Source organism: Patiria miniata, unplaced genomic scaffold (assembly GCF_015706575.1).
Source record: "Patiria miniata isolate m_02_andy unplaced genomic scaffold, ASM1570657v1 HiC_scaffold_13, whole genome shotgun sequence".
In the NCBI taxonomy this organism is placed as follows: domain Eukaryota; kingdom Metazoa; phylum Echinodermata; class Asteroidea; order Valvatida; family Asterinidae; genus Patiria; species Patiria miniata.
In genome coordinates, this window is record NW_024037051.1 from 12,766,514 (window position 1) to 12,788,333 (window position 21,820).

General features: G+C 40.4%; 1 protein-coding gene across 1 annotated transcript; it reads left to right on the plus strand.

The window, feature by feature from the left end:
- The first annotated feature begins 10,472 nt into the window (after positions 1 to 10,472).
- Positions 10,473 to 16,120, plus strand: LOC119721332 (adenylosuccinate lyase-like). Its single transcript, XM_038191364.1, has 4 exons — positions 10,473 to 10,588; positions 11,156 to 11,245; positions 12,064 to 12,240; positions 13,117 to 16,120. The coding sequence occupies exons 2-4, from the start codon at positions 11,192 to 11,194 to the stop codon at positions 13,201 to 13,203; spliced, it is 318 nt and encodes a 105-aa protein (XP_038047292.1). The 5' UTR covers positions 10,473 to 10,588; positions 11,156 to 11,191; the 3' UTR covers positions 13,204 to 16,120.
- Positions 16,121 to 21,820: the final 5,700 nt, after the last annotated feature.

Genomic DNA, 21,820 nt, shown 5'->3' on the forward strand with positions numbered 1-21,820 from the left:
TTAAGGGGGATTGCTGGGGGGGGGGAATGGGGACCAGTGTTGAGTAGATGAAAGGGGATTAAGAAACACAGGAGAATGGTTGGGATGAACCCAAAGCTGCATTTTTAAGGATTGCATTAAAAATTCATTGCATAGTCCCTTTACTAAATAACAGCTAGTCTGGATGCCTGACGGTATGCTGCTGGCTTCTGATCCTTGGGGTTAGGGAATGCACGTTGGAAGACGATCGTTTGTTTGCATAAGCAGCCTCTGTATCCCGTACTTTGATAAGTTAGAACATCCACCAAGTCCAACTCGTGTATCTCGTCTCGTCCCTCGGTCAAAATTCTATTCCTCGGATATCTCTTTCTAGCGGGCTGTCTATAATACATCGGTAATTCTTCATTGTGTTTGACTTCTAACAACCATGTATCGATGCATTCTTCATGTTAGAGGTCCTCTAACATATCTTCTACATACCGATTTAAAAGGTTCTCTCTTGTTTCCATCATACAACTATGTTTTGTTTGTGAGGGGTGATCTATGGCACACCCCTCACATCTACAATCAATATAAATAGGAAGCATTAATTTTAAAAATTGAGAAACAAAAATATACAGTAAAATTGTAGCCTCCGTGAAGAGGTCGTCATTGGGCGGTAGGAAGGGTGGATTCTGCACCGGGGCAAAGTATACACATCCTGACCCCTGAGAAAGTCTCGAATTTGTTTTCGCATTATCTTGAACTTCCCCTCCTGCTTAGCTGCGCGAATCCAACTTGTCAATACTACCCAAGCCGCTTTCACAATCTATGTCGTAATATAAAGTCTTTAAGTAATCCACCCGTCCTTTATCATCCATGATCTTGACTCATTGGAGCAGAAGTTAAAAATGACTATCTGATACAGTTTGCCCCCTTTAATATTATTAACAATGAAGTCATCATTTCAAACACCTTTAAAACATGACCTGGTGCCCTGACGACACTTGGCCCACCGTGAATCTCGGCGACATGGACTGCGGCCTGACGTGCCGAGCTTCTCTGTGGCGCTGACGAAGATCTGCAAGCTCTCTTTCGTGGCCCCGATGACGGCCGTACGGACTCTGGCCTGCGTTTGGGCCTACCTCTTGGCATATCCTTGTCTTTGCGGACTCCTCACGCGCCAATTGCTCGTAATTCAAATTCTAATTAAACCCGAAATTCGGGTGTAAAAAAAGTTTTCAATCGTGCGTTGATGTTTCTAGTGACTAAAAGTGAATCTGCGCACTCCCGATAGAAAACAATGCGCTGATTGGCTGCCGCGCAATCCTAGCGCGGCAAAATAAAGGGAGAGTGCATACAACGTCCGCAATGAAGTTTGCGCACGTCCCGCAAGCGATGTTCTGTTTTTATTGGTTGCCCAGGGGTGTTCAGAATCCCAATTTGCATACAACCTTCCTTAATCAGGATACTCATGCACACGGTATGCTGTACAATTATTGAACTCCCACAAGTACGATCAAATTGGAGTTTGTTTTTTTTTACAAAGTTTTTTTCTTTTTGTCTAACACTTTTCACACAATTAAATTAATATATCAAATTTTAACTTTTTGGTTTTGTTACGGATGAAATCTTTACACACATACACACAACTTTATGATAGTTAAATAAACAATTTAAAAAACAAACAAACGAACAAACAACAAACGAAGCAAAACAAAAAAATTAAAAAAGAGGATCTCTGTGGAAACAGCCTTGAAGAAAAAAAAAAAACTTAAAATACTAATAGTGTAAAATAAAGTGTTTTAAAATGTATAAATTTTTCTCTTGCTGCAAATCGCTACACAAGAAATGGCATAAATCGAGAAGGGCCATATTGGAATTTCTAAAATACATTTGTAATTCTTCATTGCGTTCGACTTCTAACAACCATGTATCCAGGCATTCTTCATGTCTGTTGTCACAGAGGTCCTCTAGCATATCCTCTAAATACCAATTTAAAAGGTTTTCTTTCGTTTCTGACATGCAACTATGTTTTTTTTGTGAGGGGTAATCTAAGATACACCCCTCACATCTACGGTCAATATATATGGGGAGCATTAATTTTAAAAGAAAATAATAAGAACAAACATAAAAATACTGACAAAACGAACGCTCGCATAAACAAGGTACATAGAGGAGTTTTGATCACTTTAAATGCACTCGGTACAGACGGACATGGGTTACGGTACGGTAGATAACAGACACGAAAAAAACCCCGATAACTTACCCATTTCCCAACTTGGTTGTGACACTGGGGCCCACATAGGGTCGTCACGCACCGAGGCATCCAAACGACGCCACTCTTCCTGGGCGTCAAAGTTCTCCCCAAAAAAGATTTGCCTGGCCATGATGATGATGATGCTGCTGATGATGATGACGATTGTTGAAAAGCTGAAGCGAGATGGATCTTGAAGACCAACCCTGCCCTTTTTATCCAAAACTTTAGTCACTGCCATTTCTAAGACTCACTGTCCTGTTTTAACCAATGCATAGATCTGCCTCTTGGACTGCCACATCGATCGCCGGTACGCGGTATAAGCGCCTTTAATTTGGACCAATCCGATACGGTGAGGTTAATCCCTCGTCCGGGAACAAACGGAAATCCTTTTGTCTTAATTTGAGAATAATCTCTAACTTTTATATAATTTATATCCCTAAATGTTTCGACAACAACGTGTCTAGTGTCCGTCAATTTTAATCTGCGGTAAAGCATTTGATCTCCCGTACGTTTTGTTGCTTTTGATGCCGCTGATTGTGTCGTCATTCGTTTTTCTAACAATGATTTTTTTCTAGCTTCCTCGTCCGTTTTAATTAACTTCGACTTTTTTATATCCATAGGTACTTGAGCCATGAGATTATACCTATCGACCTGTTCCGATTCTTTTCGAAGTTCTGAAACTTCGTTTAGACCGCCTGTTGAATCCCAACTATAGCCTGGTCTATATGACAGCAATGCGTCGCTTTTTGGAGACCAAACTGCGCGTGTTTTACTCTGACCACCATCCATTTTAAATTATGGAAGACAAATGTGGAAACTGTCTCTGTTCCACGCGCTTTTATGTCGTTTTTCAAGGAGATATTGCGCAATCTTGTGAAACGCAGAGGTTAAAAATAGATTGTGACGACATCCCTAAAAAATAGATTATGACGGCATATAGGATCATGTCAGATCAATAAAAATGGATTATTTCTTCTATTGAAAAGATGTTGTGCAATCACCGCACTTTCCACGCACAGCTGACTTGATCTCACGCCGTGGGTGGTTCAAACGAAAATACGATATTTTTCCCTTCAAATACCTTTACTTTGGGTACAAAAAGTCGTACGCGCTATGAGTAATATTACACTGTTGACACCCGATTATTATCTTTTCGATCGTGGCATTTTTATAGTAACGATGCTTCCACTGAATAAAAGAGTAAAAAATTTGAGCCCAGTCGTTAAACATATTCTCTTGACGGTGTTTATAAATATCTGCAGCCGACAAACCGAGAAAGGAAACAAGCTCTTCCCACGGTCGACCTCCAAATCGTGTAGCTACGTGATCGTTTTCTTTTAAAAGATTAGACGCCAGTTTGCTCAATTGTTTCTCTGTTATCTCAGAAGCCAGATAATTTAATCGAGAAAAACGATTGCTTGTTTCAGTTAATTCAACTAGTGGAGGTGTTTCCGACCGCTTTCGCTTGATGTTGTTTCAGAACGATGATTTTGTTTTTTAATTCTAAAAATTCCCTAACTTTACAAGGATTGCACCGTCGCAAGAAATTCACTTCGGAGATCGGTAGTTCACTGTCCTCCAATTCGCGCACCATTTACAGTCCCATTGTCCGGTATTAATCCCCACATAACGTGCCGACAGCCCACTAGGCTCGTGCGCAATCGATCGGATTAACCATCAATCCATAGTCCACCGACCACATGGACAGTTATACAACAACACTTCCCGTCTATTGTTGGGGGGATTAAAGATCCCACCAGCTGTTCGTTCACATTGCACCACTCGGTTGCAATTACATGTAGATACATATTCTATTGAAATTGTAATTTTTTTTTTTCATACCTTATACAATCTTTCCCATAGAATAGGTCAAACTGTACCCAATTCCTTATTCCCATACCTATTCCCTATTCATCTCATCCATTCATTAGTTCAAACTGTGTTAAAAAATTCCCACATCCATTCATTCATATTTATTTCTACATATTTCCATATTTACATATTTATGTGACCTTTACATATTTCTATGCCCAAGGTCAAACCGTACCAGACAGACTACTTAAACTACTTCCCTTCAACGTAGACGCCTTGCAGTGTGATGCTGACAGAAATTTGACCATTTGATTATTTCTATGACTCCATCAATGTGGGGAAATCGTGGTTGCCTTTACAGACATTGCCACTTAAAATGTCTAGTGTACCACATCTGCATCGCACAAAGTCTCATTAAATTCTAAACGAACCTGATCCTGTTTCTTCATGTACCCTGCTTATGACAAGGTCCCGTGACTGGGCTCCACTTCAGCTCTTTCAAATTTCTTACACCTTGCTTTTTATTTCTTTTTCTTCCTGTGTCTTGACTGTAGTCCCTCTTCAATTAACTTTACAATTTATCTTGTTGATCCTGTTAGTGTTAGTCTTTTCTCCGCTTGGACACTTGTCCCAAAAGATGAAGGCCTAATACTTACTTTTATATCTTGAAACATGTATGTTGTCAAACATACAACTTCCAGCAGGCGATAAGCGCTTTTCGTGAATTTTCCCCCATTTGTAGCATAGTAGCGCTTTACTACACGTGGATCAGTTCTGGGTAGTTTGTGTACCCCTTTGCATTTTCATTTTATTCTGTCACACTTTAGACATCCCATTGTTTTTGGTCATTAACTTGAAACATATATATATCTCCAGATTTGGGATGAACTGGTGGAGCGCAAGACATATTTCTGTGTTTGTAAATGTCATCAATATCGGTAGATGTATCGCATATAACATCACTGTCTCAAAAGATGTGCCAATATTTTTCATGTTAATGATTAACTAACGTTCGGAGGAAGACCTCCTAAAGAATGCCTTTACATGTATGTTGCATTTTTCAATTGCATCCACTTGGGGTTTTGTGTTGCAAAACACTGCCAACCTAACCTGCCAATGCATTTGCAGCCTTATATGATTCTTGGATCGATTGTTCAAGTGGTGGTCTGGTAACATTTTAATCCACACAGTTTAAATTTCAGGACTTCAAGTTATTGTTTACAAAAAAATACATTCTGTATGTTTTCACCAGTCATGAAATTAGATGATATAATTTAAGTTTTTAGAACACAGGTAGTGCTTATACCAGTACAGCTCTTCTTAAAGGGAAAATACAACATTTGCAAACATCAAAAAATGAAACTACCAAATCATTTTGAAATACCTACCTGGACTGTTAGTGAATGACAGTGTAAAGCATCCTGTAAAATCATGGCACCTGGTATACTGTCATTTTCAAGAAAAGTGGTATTTTTGTATCAATTTCCAACGCTGGTCGGCCGACCAGCGTTGAAAAAAACTGGCTTTTTTTCAAAAACTGGCCCCGATTGACCATCGCACTTGTTTGCAATCGATTACACACCTATGAATGGGTACAAGCCAGCTAGACTGGTTCCCTGACCTTACAATTCCCCAATGTATGTAAACTGCTCTGTTTCTTCTGATATGGAGTCAGGGAACCAGACTACAGGAAAATGATTGTTTTTCTTGGTTTTTGTAGCATTTTCGAACCCAAAACCTCCAAAAAGTCAGTGTAACTATATTTGCTATATATTTCCAACTCCCCAATTCCATCCATTTCTGAAAATTACAGCAAAAGCAAATGATGTATATTCCCTTTAACACAAAACCTTGTCGAGAACTAAGAACGAAATACTGTACAGGTCTTGATGAAGCTATAGTTTGTTGGTAGAAGTCCTAATCATAAAAAGATTATTTGATTTTTAGACTGAATGGAAACGTTTGCTTACGTAAAGAGAACATGTTCATACAATGAAAAGCCATTTTTTTTAGATAGGGAGGGGTTTTGAATTATGGAGTACAATAATGTCAAAGAACATTGAAAGCACTGTTGAGGATACCATACATGTAATGCGGAGCGGCCATTTTAGACGGTATTTTTGAATGCACAAACAGGCTACTCATTTCAATCCCAGTATCCCATTTGTATTGAAATATAAAGAATGAGCCTTCTATGTAATTCTCAAAAGATCTGATTTTGGAGAACTCTGCTTACAATCAGAAGGGGTTAAAGTTACAGACAATAAATTTTGAGACCAGCTTGGAAGTAAAACTGGATAAATGCTGATGAAAGCAATGTTTAAATGTAAGAGAAGCTTTCTCTGAGTCAAAGAGAAGCTAAGCATTATGAAATGTATGGGACTGAGCCTCTGGTAATAATGTACTGCATTGCAGTGACTCCAGCTCAAGTCCGATTCTGAGAAGTCGATCAAAATTCTGGTTCAGAATGTACATTCATTAGCACTACTGCACTTAAGAATAAAGACAACTGCATTGAGCTACTGCGAATGAGTGGACATTTCCTGGGTGACTCCAGAGAAACCTTTAGGCCTATCTCTTTGATGTGCCTGATGATTCTTGGGAAGGCCATCAACCAACTTGGATGGAATCATTCTCCCGGACATAACCATGGGCTTAGAGGCCACGTTGGATGCTTGCAAATCAATACTTGCCCAGTGGTCTCAGCAATGCACACAAGTACCTGTGTATTCCAGGATAGGTGTCTCAACTCGGAAGTCGTCAGAGAACCTCTTACCCGGTACTTGGATGTTTTGCATGGTGCCAAAGGAGGCCTTATCTCATTCCTGGAAAGCCACCATCCAGCTTGCAAGGAAGCATTCCCTTGGACGTTACGATGCAACTGGGCTCTGAGGCAAGAGTGCTTGCAAATCAATACCCGCCTTGTGTGGGGACACAGCACTGTCTCTCCCAAGCCCATTCAGCTTGTGTCTGAACAGCTACTGGAGGAGATACGATGATCCCCTGTCTGCCATTATTGTGGGTTATTCCCTTGGTTGTTGATCTTCATCAAGAGACTGTGATGGAGCAAGAGTTAGTTTGGACAGCTCTGCCAATATGCACCGCAACAGGAAACAAATAACCAAGTATCTCCTAGATATGAGAGCAGAACAATGAAGCCTGCTTAAAACCAAACGAAGGTAGTAGCTAGCACAGATGTGCTTTCCAAAGTTCACATTATCAACAATGCCGATAAGGACAGGGGAAATTCTCCAAGTATTGGCACAAGAAGCACCCAAGGTAATGGGCACTATCACCACCAGCAGACATCAGCTTAATTCATTTGGTTGACACGTAATCAGAGAATGTTTCACAAAGCTGGCCTCATCAAAATGGAATCTACCGCAAACGTACATTTAGCACTAGAAACGGCTGTGGACCTTGACTCCTGAGGATGTACAGTCGACTCTCGTTAGTACAAACTCTGTTAATACAAAATTCTGGTTATAAACATAAGGCCTTGGTCCCCACTGTGCATGTATGTACACAATGAATGGGGCTGGTGTTCCTCGACGAGACTCGACTGTAGGCCTACATAAACCTAGAATCCAGGGTGCTGAATGTTATGCTGCACAGAAGCTGCAAATTTGCTCAAAAAATGTATTGCCTTTTTTTTTTTACAAGATCACAGTTTAGACCAGAATTGTTACCTTAAATTGTCCTGGGAACCTTCAGCTACACAAATGTGTATTTGATGGGGGACTTTTGACTTAATATGTACCGGTACAGTACATCTGAGCACATCAGAGTCATGGAGTGCTTCAGGTACCGTACAGAGGGCGAATTCCAAACTAGCTTTTGCCATTGACTGTTTCAACAGTCATCAGATCATCTTTGGGGGAAACGGGCTATTAGAATTTCAATAAGGGAAAGAAGCCAGTCGTTCTTGATACCAGATACATGTAACACTGTACTGGTGTCTCTTTAAGCAAAGATTTCATTTCATGTAATATTGGTGTTGGGGAGGGGAGGGGAGGGGAGAGTTTATCTTTTGTAGATTTCACACAAAGGGTATAGCTAGCCTCTTGCATCAAAAAGGATCTCAAGTAGTTTAATGGGACTGAAAAGTAGCCATCTCTATTTTTGTTAAATTTAACACAAGTATGCAAATTAACATTATTACATATATTCCCTATATTGAAATTTGAAAGAGTAATACCACAAAGAATACTAACGGATAGGCATCAAATTAAGAAGTCTGTACTGGAATTGGAAAAACTATTGAAAATCTGTACAAGTATAATTTTTCAAGTCGATTCTGACCAGCACAATACCACTCGATTTCGTATCCAAAAATCATGTCATTTTGGTTTTGCAGGACTAGATTTTAAACTGAATGCTTCAGTTAAAAGCTCTGTCTATGATGGTGCATTTCTTTGTCTAGGGTCGAACGTGGAATGCCTTGATACACAATTCAAGGATTAAAATGTTTCTAAAATTAAATTTGTTAATGATTACAAATTCAAGTAAACAGTACGTTGCATTCTCTAATGGAGGTCTTCGATGAACTGTCTCTTAAAGTTACGTGTACCTTCTTGTGGAAGCAGTCCTTCCTTCTGTCCTCAATTTCAACTTTCACTCATCTTCCTTGTCTTCTTGATCTTTTTGTCTTCTTGATCTTTTTTCCTTCTCTTCACCCTGAACCCTGCCCTCTCCACCTTCAAGGCTGTCTTCCTCTTCTCCCCATCCTTATCTTTCCTTCCTGCACCCCATCCTCTCCAGCTCCAAGACCATCTTCTTTTTCTGAAAGGAAACAGTATTTATATAGGAATATTTATCTTCTTTGCCATACATACTTTTCTCTACATCACATTCCATGCCCACTGCCAGGTCATCCATAAATTTGGATGAAGGAATAGACTAGCTTCATTCCTGGGGAAGACATGCTCCTTGCATGGCTCGACATTTGGGCCGCTAGTGGCTCCCCACGTCCATCTCTTCCATTTATCTTTCCTCTCCTACAACAAAAAATGCTTTCCCATGGCAATAAAGTATTGAATAAGTCTATTTCAAGTCTAATTGTATAACATTTGCCAATTTGTCTGTGCTCTGTCTTTCCATGTATGTCTGTCACTTGTCTGTCTGTCCATAGGCTGGGGAACAAAAGCTGATGCTTCACCCTGGACCTAGATGTTGCCATTTAGTTAATGTTCACTATTGTAAATATATCTAGTATGTATTGTCAATTTGAATATACATGTACAACATTATGTATTATGTATCATCCTTATGCAGCATCAAAATAAATGTATCACATTGTGAATTCTTTTCCTTGCATTCCCTCACCCTTCTGTTCTTCCTTGTCTTCTTGATCTGTTTCCTTCTCTTCACCTTACACTACACAGTCTTCCTCTGCACCTTCTTGAACCTACAAATTCAAATAGGGTCACTTGCTTCTCATGAACTCTCTCAAGAACAGTATTCAAAACCTAACCTGTTGAAGTTTCAGGTCAATGGATATTTTACTTTTTGAGCCTAGCATGAAAAACCATGCAGAACTTTTTGACGTAAAGAAACTCAGTATTTCCAACAATTTGCAACAACGATCTTGTCCATTTCTTGACTCCACCACCACTTACTCTCACAATATCACTCACTATCTCCTTCAAACAACCGGTGTCCAACAGTCTACTTCACTCAATTACATGTAGAGCCACTACATAATGCAGTGGCTCTACAGGTAAGTGTCGCTTGTAGACTCCCACCACACTACTGTGGGGGGAAATTTTCTCTGCACTACCAGTACCACTCACAATGGGTCTCTGCCCGAGCATCAAAATTTTCCCAGATGGCAGTGCTACGTCATAGGTGCCCTGTGTAGCATCAGTGCACAATGTGACTGGGCCATCATTGATAAAGCACAAGAGGACAGAGTCAAAGGTCTAGCTGGAGCAGGGAACATAGTCGATTGTCCAGCTGTTGCAGAGTCAACAGATGCAATGGACAGATTCGAACGTCTATCTGTAGGGTCAACAGAGCCTCAACTTGGCCTGTCCTAGCAACCACCACCAATAAAGCAAACAAAACCTTTCTTTACTTTGTCCTATGGCCTACAAATGGGTTTGAAAACCTGCGCACTTACAATCTAATGTTTCTAATGGATTTGCAAGAAACAATTTGTTAGTGGTGGTCCTTGGTACAAGTATAAATAGATTAGATCTTGGAAGGGATCTGGGTTTGGATCCAGGATTTTTTTAAAGGATTCTTCACCATTTATACAAGTATTTCTTTTGGGTGTGCTGATGATATGGCGGGTAATTGATACACCTTGGCGGAGGTTTGCGCTCTCTGAGTGCTGACGTGTGCCTGACTGGTTCAGAATACCACATACAGTTTAGTTCATGTCGGCTCATATCCTGTCCTCGCTTACATGTGGATCTTTGTCACGATCTACGTGTAACACCCCTCACTGCTCTTGTGTTTTGCAGGCGTATATGTATAGCTGAGGCTTTCCTGACTGCTGACACCTGCCTGAGTACATTGCAGAATATATCCGAAGGACTGGTTGTCTATCCAAAGGCAAGTAGATTATAAAACTTTTCTTAAAATTATTTATTTTTTCCCCCATGTATTCAACGTGTAGCAATAAAAGCGTTGATAGTTTGTGGTATTGTATTATTGTATCAATAAGTTTTCGGAAAAACGCCAAAGAGATTGCATTGTTTGGTCAATTACCATTGAGTGACTTATTTAATAGAAAATGTGTACAGGTTGATCATTACATCTTTGTGATTTTGTGGACAAATTCAGAGATATAGATATAATTGTATCCGTCAGTAATATTCAATTCATTATGTATTAAACGTGCACACAAAAATAATGTGTAATCTGGCCGAACATCATATCCAAAATATTATGTATTATTATATTAAAGCATCTTCTCGAAAAGTACTGTATTACAGCATGGCTTTGTTGAAGTGTTGCCTGATGAGGAACGTCATATTTGACCAAGCACTTCATCTTAATTGTGGATATTTGAATGGAACGAGCCATATTCTGTGTACAGTGGCAGGCCAACATAACAAGGGTACATTTGAAGCATCGTAATTTAGTTTCCCCTTGTGTCATCCATTTCCCGTGTTGTAGGTGATTGAGAAGCATGTGAAGCAGGAGCTACCTTTCATGGCATCGGAGAACATCATCATGGCCATGGTCAAGGCTGGGGGAAACAGACAGGTACTGTATGTTATAGCCAACATTACCACTCCTAAAATTACCCGTTCCCCTCCTTAACCAGTTCGCGCCGGAGGCTGTGTATACATGCAAAAGTTTTACAGTATTCAGAACAAATGACAGATAAAAACGCTGGAAGCGATGCTGGAAATACCTGTCAGTGACCCGCTCACAGCGAGCGAGGCTAGAAATGTTAGTATGCTGCCTGAGGGTGATGGCTTCAACCCTCGTGGCTTGAGGTCCAGTGATACGTAATCCCGCGCCTCGTTCCGTTCTTGTCAAAATAATCCTGGCGTGAACTGGTTAAAACATTCCAACTGAAATGTACTAAACAACATTCTTGCAAACAAAACGTACTAAATGATTGTGTCACGTGCACACCCCACCCCCTCTAGTGATGCCCATGGAAGTCTGAGGGTGAAAATAGACCCCAAATGTACTCTGACAAAATGAACCTATCATAATCAATTTTGAGTTGTCATGAGCCGAGTGCCCAATTCCATCAGTAATTTAGAATAAAATTGCGGTACAAAATTTGTTAAGACAGACATAAATAGCGCTAGATATGATAAATTTGCCATAAATACAAAGTTCATTTTTGAAAAATAATATTGGAATCGGTTAAGTTTTGATAAATCAAAATATTGTGATATAATTGTGATATCGGCGATATTGTTTCAAATAATGTCTGACAGAAATTTAACCCGCTGTATGTAGCAAGCAGTAAATGTAAGATTATGAAATCTCCTAGTTGGGGAATGCAGATGTTTGAATTTCTCTCTCGCTGCTTCTCACTAATGCCTACATATTCTCAATGACAGGAATGTCATGAGCACATCCGCACCTTAGCCCAGGAGGCAGGAGCTGTGGTCAAGCAGCAAGGAGGTGATAATGACCTGGTGGAGAGAATATGCCAAACTGACTACTTTGCTCCCATCCATGGCAAGCTGAATGAGCTCCTGGACCCTGCGACGTTCATTGGACGTGCTCCTGAACAGGTACCGGCATACTTACTTTATTTATGACGTCTGCTCAGACCAGGTTGAGTTATGCCATCCTCTGCATAACTTCTTTCAATTTTTCTCTTATTTTGGCTGTTCTTGCTTCTGACAGTGATGTCAAGTTCAAGTTCTTGATATCTGTCCTTATGCCATCTAACCACTGTTTTGCTGGCTTTCCTCTTTGCCTGTCTCCTTGTACAGTGCCATCGAGTGTTATGGACGACTTCGAGTGTCCATTCTCATAGCAAAGACGCTTTTGAGTTGTGCGTTCTGCGACGTCTTGTTTTAATCCCAGAGATTTGCTGATGGTGGTGTTTCTGATTTTGTCTTGTCTGCTGACGCTGATTATTTCCTTAAACATGACATTTTGAATACTAGGATTCTGTTCTCATCTTCCCTATTTAGGGTCCAAGTTTCAGACCCGTACATCAATAGAGAGAGAGAATGAGGGTTTGATACAGTTGGATCTTTGTTGCATAGCCCTCTCAAATGCGTCTCAAATACTGGACTTTGTCTATATTGTTAGCCCTAGAGCATTGCTTGCTAAAATTCCTGGGGCTCACAATACGAATGAAGGAATAGCGTGATCTGATCTTGGCTTTTCCAATGTTGAGTTAACAAAGTTTCTAACTGTGAGTCGCACGTTTTTGTTTCAAACAATAAGCTGCCTGGGGTCTCTCCTAAAAATTTCAAGACGATACCCTCCTCAGATACTTTCAGAGGTGACCAGGTCTTGGAGACCCTCTGATGTTTGGTAACTTTGAAGGATATTCACTCAACATATGCTCAACCCATTAACTTGTGTACACTTGGCAGCTGAATACAAACAGTTTGTTATTTTCATTTGTTTATCTTTTTGTTTTAACTTTTCAGGTGACGCGATTTCTAAGTGAAGAGGTGCATCCTGCCCTCCAGCCCTATCAAGACAGCATGGACCAGCAGTCAAAGCTAAATCTATGAGAGTTCTGGACTAAATTGCGAGGGTTGCACTCCAGGGTGTATGCATAGAGCTATATTAAAATACTAGAGCGCTACGGTAGCTTCTCGTTCCCCCACATGGAGATACTTTGAGGCCATCCTGAGTGCAGACATTTTGAATTCATGAGAATATTTGTAGAACATAATAACATCACACAGAATGATTTCGGATAATGTACTCTAAATGCAACGGGCAAGTACAACGTAAAAGACAACGTAAGCGACAACGTAAGCGTGTTTTCTGTGGACAACTATGCGTGTTTTCTGTGAGTATGACGGTTTAAAAATGTCCAGGCAAAAATCATCTGCATTGCCTACATGCACTTGTTTGCAAAAGTTTGCACAGAACAAAATGAAATGCTCATTGACTATTCACGTACCTCTGTGAGGTCGTGTTTTCTGTATTTGAAAAATGTTTTTTGTGCTGCCACAATTCGGTCCATTCAGTGCCTTTTGTTATTTAATTATCTTCTTGAGATCTTTCAAACCAGGTGTATTTTTGGCATACCAGTTCAAACATTTTCATGGTTTGGTTTCCATTTCCTAACATTAACTTTGTTTTATGCGTTGTGGAGAATGGAGAATTGCAACAGATACCCGGCGCAACACTCAAACATGTCAAGGTTGATAGTATTCCAGTTTTTGGTACGTTATTGTAGATTCCACAAAATTTCAAGCAAGGTGCGTTTGTTTGCTTATCAGTTCTGCAAAATTTCTGGTTCTGAAATTTACTAGTCCTCATTTTCATGAAGATGAATTTGCATTATGTGCAGTGGTGAACTGAGAATTGCAACAGGTTTGTGAAGCTAAAAAATAGGAATTTGATTAACTAATGTAAAAGTGTAAATTCACTAAATGACCTTTAAGTTAGCCAGGATTAAATTAGTCGCAATCAGAGACCTTGGTGTGATAGAGATGGCAACCCCACACGGCATGTACAGAATTTCACTTATGGATGTCAGAATAAACTGCTTCATCTTTTTGGTGTCCTCATCCTGAGGCATTTAATGTGGCTTCTCAAGGTTGCTTGTCTTTAACCCTCAACAAATATTGACATCTGCCACGTGAAGAAGGTAGTCTCGCAGTAAGTCTTCTAAGACGGACATAAATCTGTCTACATGTATCTCTTCAGCGTCTTGCTTTCTTCCTTGTATTATGTGTACAGCCTTCATAACCTTCATAACGATATCCCAATCCAAGCCTTGACCCTAACCCTCCAGGGTGTTTTGGCTAGAAACCAAACAAGATTAAACAAGGGGAAGAAGATGAACTCAAAATGTACAGCCCTCTCATGGCAGAGCCCATGGTCTTATGGTCAGCATGGTTAACAGCATGGTTAACAGATGATTTGCCTCTTGAAGGGCTGGCCTATTGCGCGGTCGCAAGATCAGGATTTCTGTCTCAGACATCAGTTGGAGGAGATCCTCGACTGGAAACTGATGAGGGTCTTCGAAGCGGTCGAGGACCAACTCCAACGTACAACACTGTGGTGAATTCCCAAGTGGTGTGCCACGGCCTTAGAGGTAACTCCAATACCCATGGCATGTCAGTCACGGCAGCAGGCTGTCGTGACTGACATTTTCCAACTCTGGGATGAGTGTACGTACTGTTGTATGAGCTCAAGCATAGCTTCTGTTTCACATGGGTACTCTACGTTGAAATTGTAGAATGCAGCATTGAGCAGGCAGAGAGCTTGAAGAGGTGATGCGATTGACTTGTTGACAATTTTCTGGTCAATGGCTAGCATAAACGTCTTTGTGGTTAGAGCAAACCTATACTAAAAACACTAAAAATACATTGAAACCTACAAGTGAAACTTGGCTCTGCGACATATGCACTGGTGTTGGTAGCTCAAATCAGCAAGATCCCACAGACTTGACACCTGATGCACTGTGCTGCATCTGGCAGGGTTAGGGTTAAGCCTGCCCTTGGGCCATTGTCTTCTTTTTCTGTCATGCAGACATTTGCTGCAACTTGAGAATAAGGTGTCGATTGCATATTATGCATGATGACTATCATGTCTTTTTGACTTTGACCAAAGCTTTTTGTTTGTAACCCTTGGTTCACCTTCATCAAGCAGGAACCAATTTCAAGTATCGACTCCCTCTGAAAGCATACACTGATTTAAATTCAAGGACTTTGCTTGCACAAAACTTAGTTTATTTATTAATAGTATGTAAAGTGGAACACAATGAAAACTGAAATAGTTAATGTACTTGAAGTCAAAGTATGTACAGTAACCTCGGACCATATTGAGGTCAGGGTTACATGTTCAACATGTATGATTAAAGTTATGCAGAGATTTCCCACATTTAATGAAACCTGTTAAATATCTCAGCTTGAAACTTTTCATCATGAACCTCTGGATCTACCTTAAATGACGAAAGAAGAATTGATATCACTTTACAGGTAATATCATGGCACAATTTCTTTGTGTCTCCAGATGCGACATTTACTGTAAAAACCCTACGAGTTTCTTGTGGTTCGCTGGGTGTTGGTGTATCCTAATTAACAAATATACACAGGCAATCACATGTAAATATTTTGACATTATAAATGTGAAATGAATAAGAAACAAAATAAGTTAAAATGCCACATTTGCCTTTGAAGTTGTATTAACTCCAAGCTTGTGATAGCTCTTCCAAGGTCAACCTCCTGATGGGGCGTTACATGTATGTGTAGCTAGCTAACAAGTTAGCTTTCGTAAAGACATCCATGGAGCTCCCGGATAATCCTGACTCCATGTTCCTCTTAAATGTTAGCCATTGACTTGGTATTTCCCAAGGTGAACCTCAACATTCGTTGCTGGATTTTGGAACAGTTTCGTTGATACCCATGATGCATTTCACTTTTATAAGCTGCGTGCTGGCTATAGTGACCCGTTTGTTGGAACTTTGTTTTTTTGAAAAATTGACATTGAAAGAAAACAAAGTTTTAAGAGACATGTCTCTCACGATCTAAGCAGAACCACTGAACCCACTACAGAATATGACGAGTCATTAGCCCATACTGGTGAGTTGAGTGACTTACTGACATTAGACAATACTGAAAGTGATCTGCTGACATCTGATGAAAGTTCCCTCTTTTCTCCTTGCAACGGACCAAAAACAAGCAACCTCCTGAATGGATATAAGCAGCCAGCTCATGACGCTGTTTGCGCCGAAGCGTTCGAGAGACCAGAAACTAAGGCTTTGGCAACTTGGCGGTTCTCATCCGGTCGTCCACCTTCACCATTAACGGAGGATCATTCCACAACACACGAATCGCACTTTACAGATTGCAGTGAGGCCGACTCTGACACTGAACATGACTCGGTTGAGTACCTGTACCAAGACGAAAACACCGGAGCCATGCTGATTGAGCGGCAGTGCCCATCAGCTCTGGGTACAAGCAGCAGCTGCCAGGACCTATCTTGCCTAAATTACAGTCACATTTCAACGATTGACGATACTGTCCTGTATGACTGGCAAGACTACCAAACAGATGAGGACTGTGACGCCTCTCCGCCGGCACCGCTACCCAAAGAGCTGCTTGAATTGTCCAACAAAGGGATCCGTGAGATGATGCAAAAGTACGGGGAGGAGGCAGGTCCCATCACGGCCACCACAAGTATGGTGTACTTGCATCATTTGAACAAACTCCAGAAAGATCCGGATCTTGCTAGGAGGGCTGCGAGTAGACAACAAACATTTCAAGGTGAGATACAAAAATCGTTCTTGTCTAGAGGTCTTACAGAATTTCAGTACCTTCACGAACATGTAGTTCTTTGCATTTTCAGCATTGTCAAAATGTTACTGTCTTCAGCTTCAGAAACCAACTGAAATTACAGGAAGGACAGAAATCTCATAAGTACATTTGTGCACTGTATAGCCCAACAGTGGCAATTCCCATGCATGTACATGTATCCCCTTGCACTTATTCAAGAGACATGTACACCAAGCGGAAGGCAAAGGCGATGGTAATACACTGCTGAAACAGGTTTATGGCAGGGGTAGTGTCATCGGCCATCATGTTCATGAAGAGAGACCTGAAATGAAGGCAACAACGGCCGAGAATATCCATTTCTGACTGGCAGTGCTTGACGATTTCTTACTTGAAGTTGAAATCAAATGGGTCATTGAGGTGCAATTCGTAGCACTTGATGAATTTTTGTCTTTCAGCTGGCTTCATGGCCGCAGGGTTATAGTATTTCATTCCAGGAAGGTGGTGCAGGAGTTTCTCTTGATTGGCTCTTGTATTGAGGAGCGGAGGAAAATAACCTTTTGCAATTTCCTTGAGACAAAATTCAGCTGGCAGCCTTGGAAAGGAAAATTGAAAGAAATGTTTCACAGCCACTGTGATGGACATGACTCTGAGTGATGTCATGTAACCCTTTTCGACCACCAAGATATTCTTATACCCGTGGATAGAGACCAGCTCGAATGGGGCAGATGACAAATGCTTTGGAGTGGCTGTTAGTTTGTGTTGTGATAAGCATATGAAGACATTTGCCTGTCGAAATGCTCATGTGCTAAAATGATGGAGACAAAAAGCACCCACTTGATGTAGAAGTTGATGTTCATACTGCTTGTGGCACTGTACTACATTATTAAAAAAAAGTCTGCAGTGGCATTGAAATTTACATTTACTTATGGTGTGCCATGTCGGCCAACTCTTCCAAATTAGACACCGCGTCTGAGAAGTCATGTTGCAACACCATTTGTGGGAATATGCAAATAAACATGTCCATGCATCTTTCTCTGTAGAACACGAACATCTTTTCCAGTGCGTTGAGGAAAGGAGCAACATCAAAAAAATCTCATATTTGAGATTTGGTCATATTGTTTTCTGCCCAAACCGTCTGACAGTATCTGTTCTCTTCTGGTGTGAAGTTTTGTCCCTTTAGCTTACTGTGTTCATTGTGATTGAGTTTCAGCAGACAGTCCATTTGGAAAGAAATCTTTAGTGCGTGGACAATCAAAGGCTTTTAAAAATATCTTGTACACTCACAGTGACGGAAGTTCTGCAAGTACCACTCGACAACACTGTGGTGAATGCCCGAGTGGTGTGCCACGACCTTAGAGGTAACCGGCAGCAGGCTGTCGTGATTGACATTTTCCAACTCAGGGTTGAGTGGCCTGAGAGTTGGGGAGGCCCCGATGGTGGTACCGAGTGCTGCCTTCAACGGGTGGTACAGAAGCTGCTGAGAGCCTCTGTTGATGAAGAAATTTAAATAGGCCTCTGCAGCCACCCGGAGAGCTGTACATACGGCAGGGTTGTTCACCATGGTTAAGCCTCTTGAAGGGCTGGCCAATTGCGCAGTCGCAAGAACAGGATTTCTGTCTCCGACATCAGTTGGAGAAGATCCTCGACTGGAAACTGATGAGGGTCTCTGAAGTGGTCAAAGACCAACTCCAACCTAAAGTCAAGCCCATGGTTGGCTAAGTAACTCAAGGATCCCCTTGTGGCCAACGCCCACAACTCCAACCGACAGAATTAGGCAACACGTCTGAGAAGTCATGTTGCAACACCATTTGTGGGAATATGCAAATAAACATATCCATGCATCTTTCTCTGTAGAACAGGAACATCTTTTCCGGTGCGTTGAGGAAAGGAGCAACATCAAGGTTATCATACCAAACAAAAAAAATCTCATATTTGAGATTTGGTCATATTATTTTCTGCCCAAGCTGTCTGACAGTATCTGTTCTCTTCTGGTGTGAAGTTTTGTCCCTTTAGCTTACTGTGTTCATTGTGATTGAGTTTCAGCAGACAGTCCATTTGGAAAGAAATCTTTAGTGTTTGGACAATCAAAGGCCCGCGGATCTAACACAGTAGCAGCAGCAGCAGGTGGGCCATCAGCTAGCTACCAAACGCCCGCGGATCTAATACAGTAGCAGCAGCAGCATGTGGGCCATCAGCTACCAAACGCCCGCGTATCTAACACAGTTACAGCAGCAGCAGGTGGGCTATCAGCTACCAAACACCCGCGGATCTAACACAGTAGCAGCAGCAGCAGGTGGGCCATCAGCTACCAAACACCCGCGGATCTACCACAGTAGCAACAGCAGCAGGTGGGCCATCAGCTACCAAACGCCCCCGGATCTACCACAGTGCTAATTGTGATTAATGTGATCTGGGGAATGTGAGCGTGGTGCTCCATCTGAAATGGCGACACTGGACTGGATCAATCTGTAGACAGTTGTACCTTGAGGGTCTTAAATTTTGGGCTTAACAATGGCAATACATTTTGACGGTAATGACCCAAAGGCTACATGCTGACAGTCGTGTCTGTTGCTGCCCTGTAGAGTCCCAAAACTAAAAACCACACAGGACATGTTCACTCATGTTGACAAACGACTCATCGTTGCATCCAGTAATATGAATCACAGGCCGATTTAAAAGGCAAGACTATTTCCGATGTCGCCTCTCCTTGCTCCGAGATCCGCAACAAAATAAATGTTCGGGAGCCAAGAGCACAAATCCCCTTACCTACTTTCCCTAATGCGATGGAGGATTACAGCTGAACTAAGCCGCACGCACACACATGAGGGGGGGGGGGGTGAGGATGAGGGACGACACAAATCAGGCCGCGGGCGTGTGACCCTATTCACAGCTCTGTCTTCCGCTTAGACTTACTGTCAGCTGAGGCTAAGAGTTCTGTAATTGTTCTTAGTAATCGGTTGAAACCACAGGCACCTAAGTGTTTAGAACGACTCATGGGAGCTGATAGGAACAGGAAGATAGAAAGCCGATTGGTTCTCTTTATTTGGTGCAGGGATGCGGTTTAGGGCTGTGTTTCACGTGCGGAATTGTTGTGTAACTTTGTGTTTGAAAGTCATAATCAGTTTATTATTTGGGGGGGGGGGGGACTTAAAACATCAAGTGTTTCTGAGGAGTCTTTTGTATTGTAGAAATGTTAATTATTCAGGCATGCAACTTTTCATCATATCTGCTGGTTTTTTACTTCTCGTGAATGCCATCACCAATCGAAAAATACTGTACAAAACTTGTATAGTTTGGAGTTTCCTCGTTTTTTGCCCTCTAAATTCCCAGTTGCATGCCTGGGAAAGTGAAAGTACAGCTATTAGCTTTGAAGCTTGCAGAAACTTTTGTAGAATTTGTTTCATTGACTCCATTTTATAAGTTAACTTGTATTTTGTCATTTATATTTTTATTAATAAGTTACTGATGTATTCATAAGTCAGTACTCCTAATAAAAGTATTAATTATGAGGCCAATCTGAAAAGTAAAATGAGACATAAGAATTATAGTCTGAAGTGAAATCCATGGAATCTTGAAAGCCTACTCTCTCTCTCTGATTTTTGGTGTTTTTTTTAGATGACTGTTGGGAAAGTAGACCGTTAGAAATCGATTCTTAGTTTTCAGATTTATTAAATGGGAATAAAATATGTTATGTTGCACAATTAAATAATATCATATTGCAAACCTTGCATTTTTCTTTATTCCAAAATATGAATTATTGTATAATTTTGTACTGTAAATTTGAAGACAAACATAATTTGTGGAAAAATAAATATTTTATGAAAAGCAAATGTTCTAATGTGAATAAGTTATTTGAACTGTACAAGTTATTTGCTAAAAACAATTTGCAAGTGGTTAACCTTGCATTAGTATTAAAATTTGGCAAAAATTTGATTTTCTTCCAAAATTAACTTGACTCGATCAAAAATTAATTTGCAAGTTTAGCCTTGCTTGCAAGGGGTTAGCCTTGCATTTTTATGAAAATTTGGCCAAAATGTAATTTTCTGCCAAAATTCCTCAAATTACTCAAAAATAAATTTGCAAGGGGTTAGCCTTGCATTTTTATGAAAACTTGGCCAAAATTTGATTTTCTTTCAAAATCTCTCTTAATTTATTTGCAAGGGGTTAGCCTTGCATTTTTATTAAAATTTGGCCAAAATTTGATTTTCTTCCAAATTTACTCAAAACACACAAAAAATATAATTTGCAAAGGGGTAAGCCTTGCATTTTTATGAAAATTTGGCCACCATTTGATTTCCTTCCAAAAGACCTCAAATCACTCGCACATTTATTTGCAAGGGGTTAGCCTTGCATTTTTATAAAAATTTGGCCAAAATGTAATTTTCTGCCAAAATTCCTCAATTTACTCAAAAATTAATTTGCAAGGGGTTAGCCTTGCATTTTTATGAAAACTTGGCCAAAATTTGATTTTCTTTCAAAATCTCTCAAAATTTATTTGCAAGGGGTAAGCCTTGCATATTTATGAAAATGTGGCCACAATTTGATTTCCTTCCAAAAGACCTCAAATCACTCGCACATTTATTTGCAAGCGGTTAGCTTTACATTTTTATGAAAATTTGGCCAAAATTTGATATTCTATCAAAATATCTAAAATTACTCAAAAATTAATTTGCAAGGGGTAAGCCTTGCATTTTTAAGGAAAATTTGACCAAAATCTGATTTTCGGCCAAAAATTCCTCAAATTACTCAAAATTTATTTGCAAGGGGGTTAGCCTTGCATTTTTATGAAAACTTGGCCAAAATTTAATTTTCTTCCAAAATTCCTTGAATCACTAAAAAAAAAATTTGCAAGGGGTTAACCTTGCATTTTTATGAAAACTTGGCCAAAATTTGA

What these genes read in the sequence shown, in the direction of transcription:
- LOC119721332 (XM_038191364.1), top strand. Translation starts at nt 11,192, where the DNA reads ATGGCATCGGAGAACATCATCATGGCCATGGTCAAGGCTGGGGGAAAC. An exon ending in AGGCTGGGGGAAACAGACAG is followed by an intron (nt 11,246 to 12,063) that starts GTACTGTATGTT and finishes TCTCAATGACAG; the next exon opens with GAATGTCATGAGCACATCCG. An exon ending in TTGGACGTGCTCCTGAACAG is followed by an intron (nt 12,241 to 13,116) that starts GTACCGGCATAC and finishes TTAACTTTTCAG; the next exon opens with GTGACGCGATTTCTAAGTGA.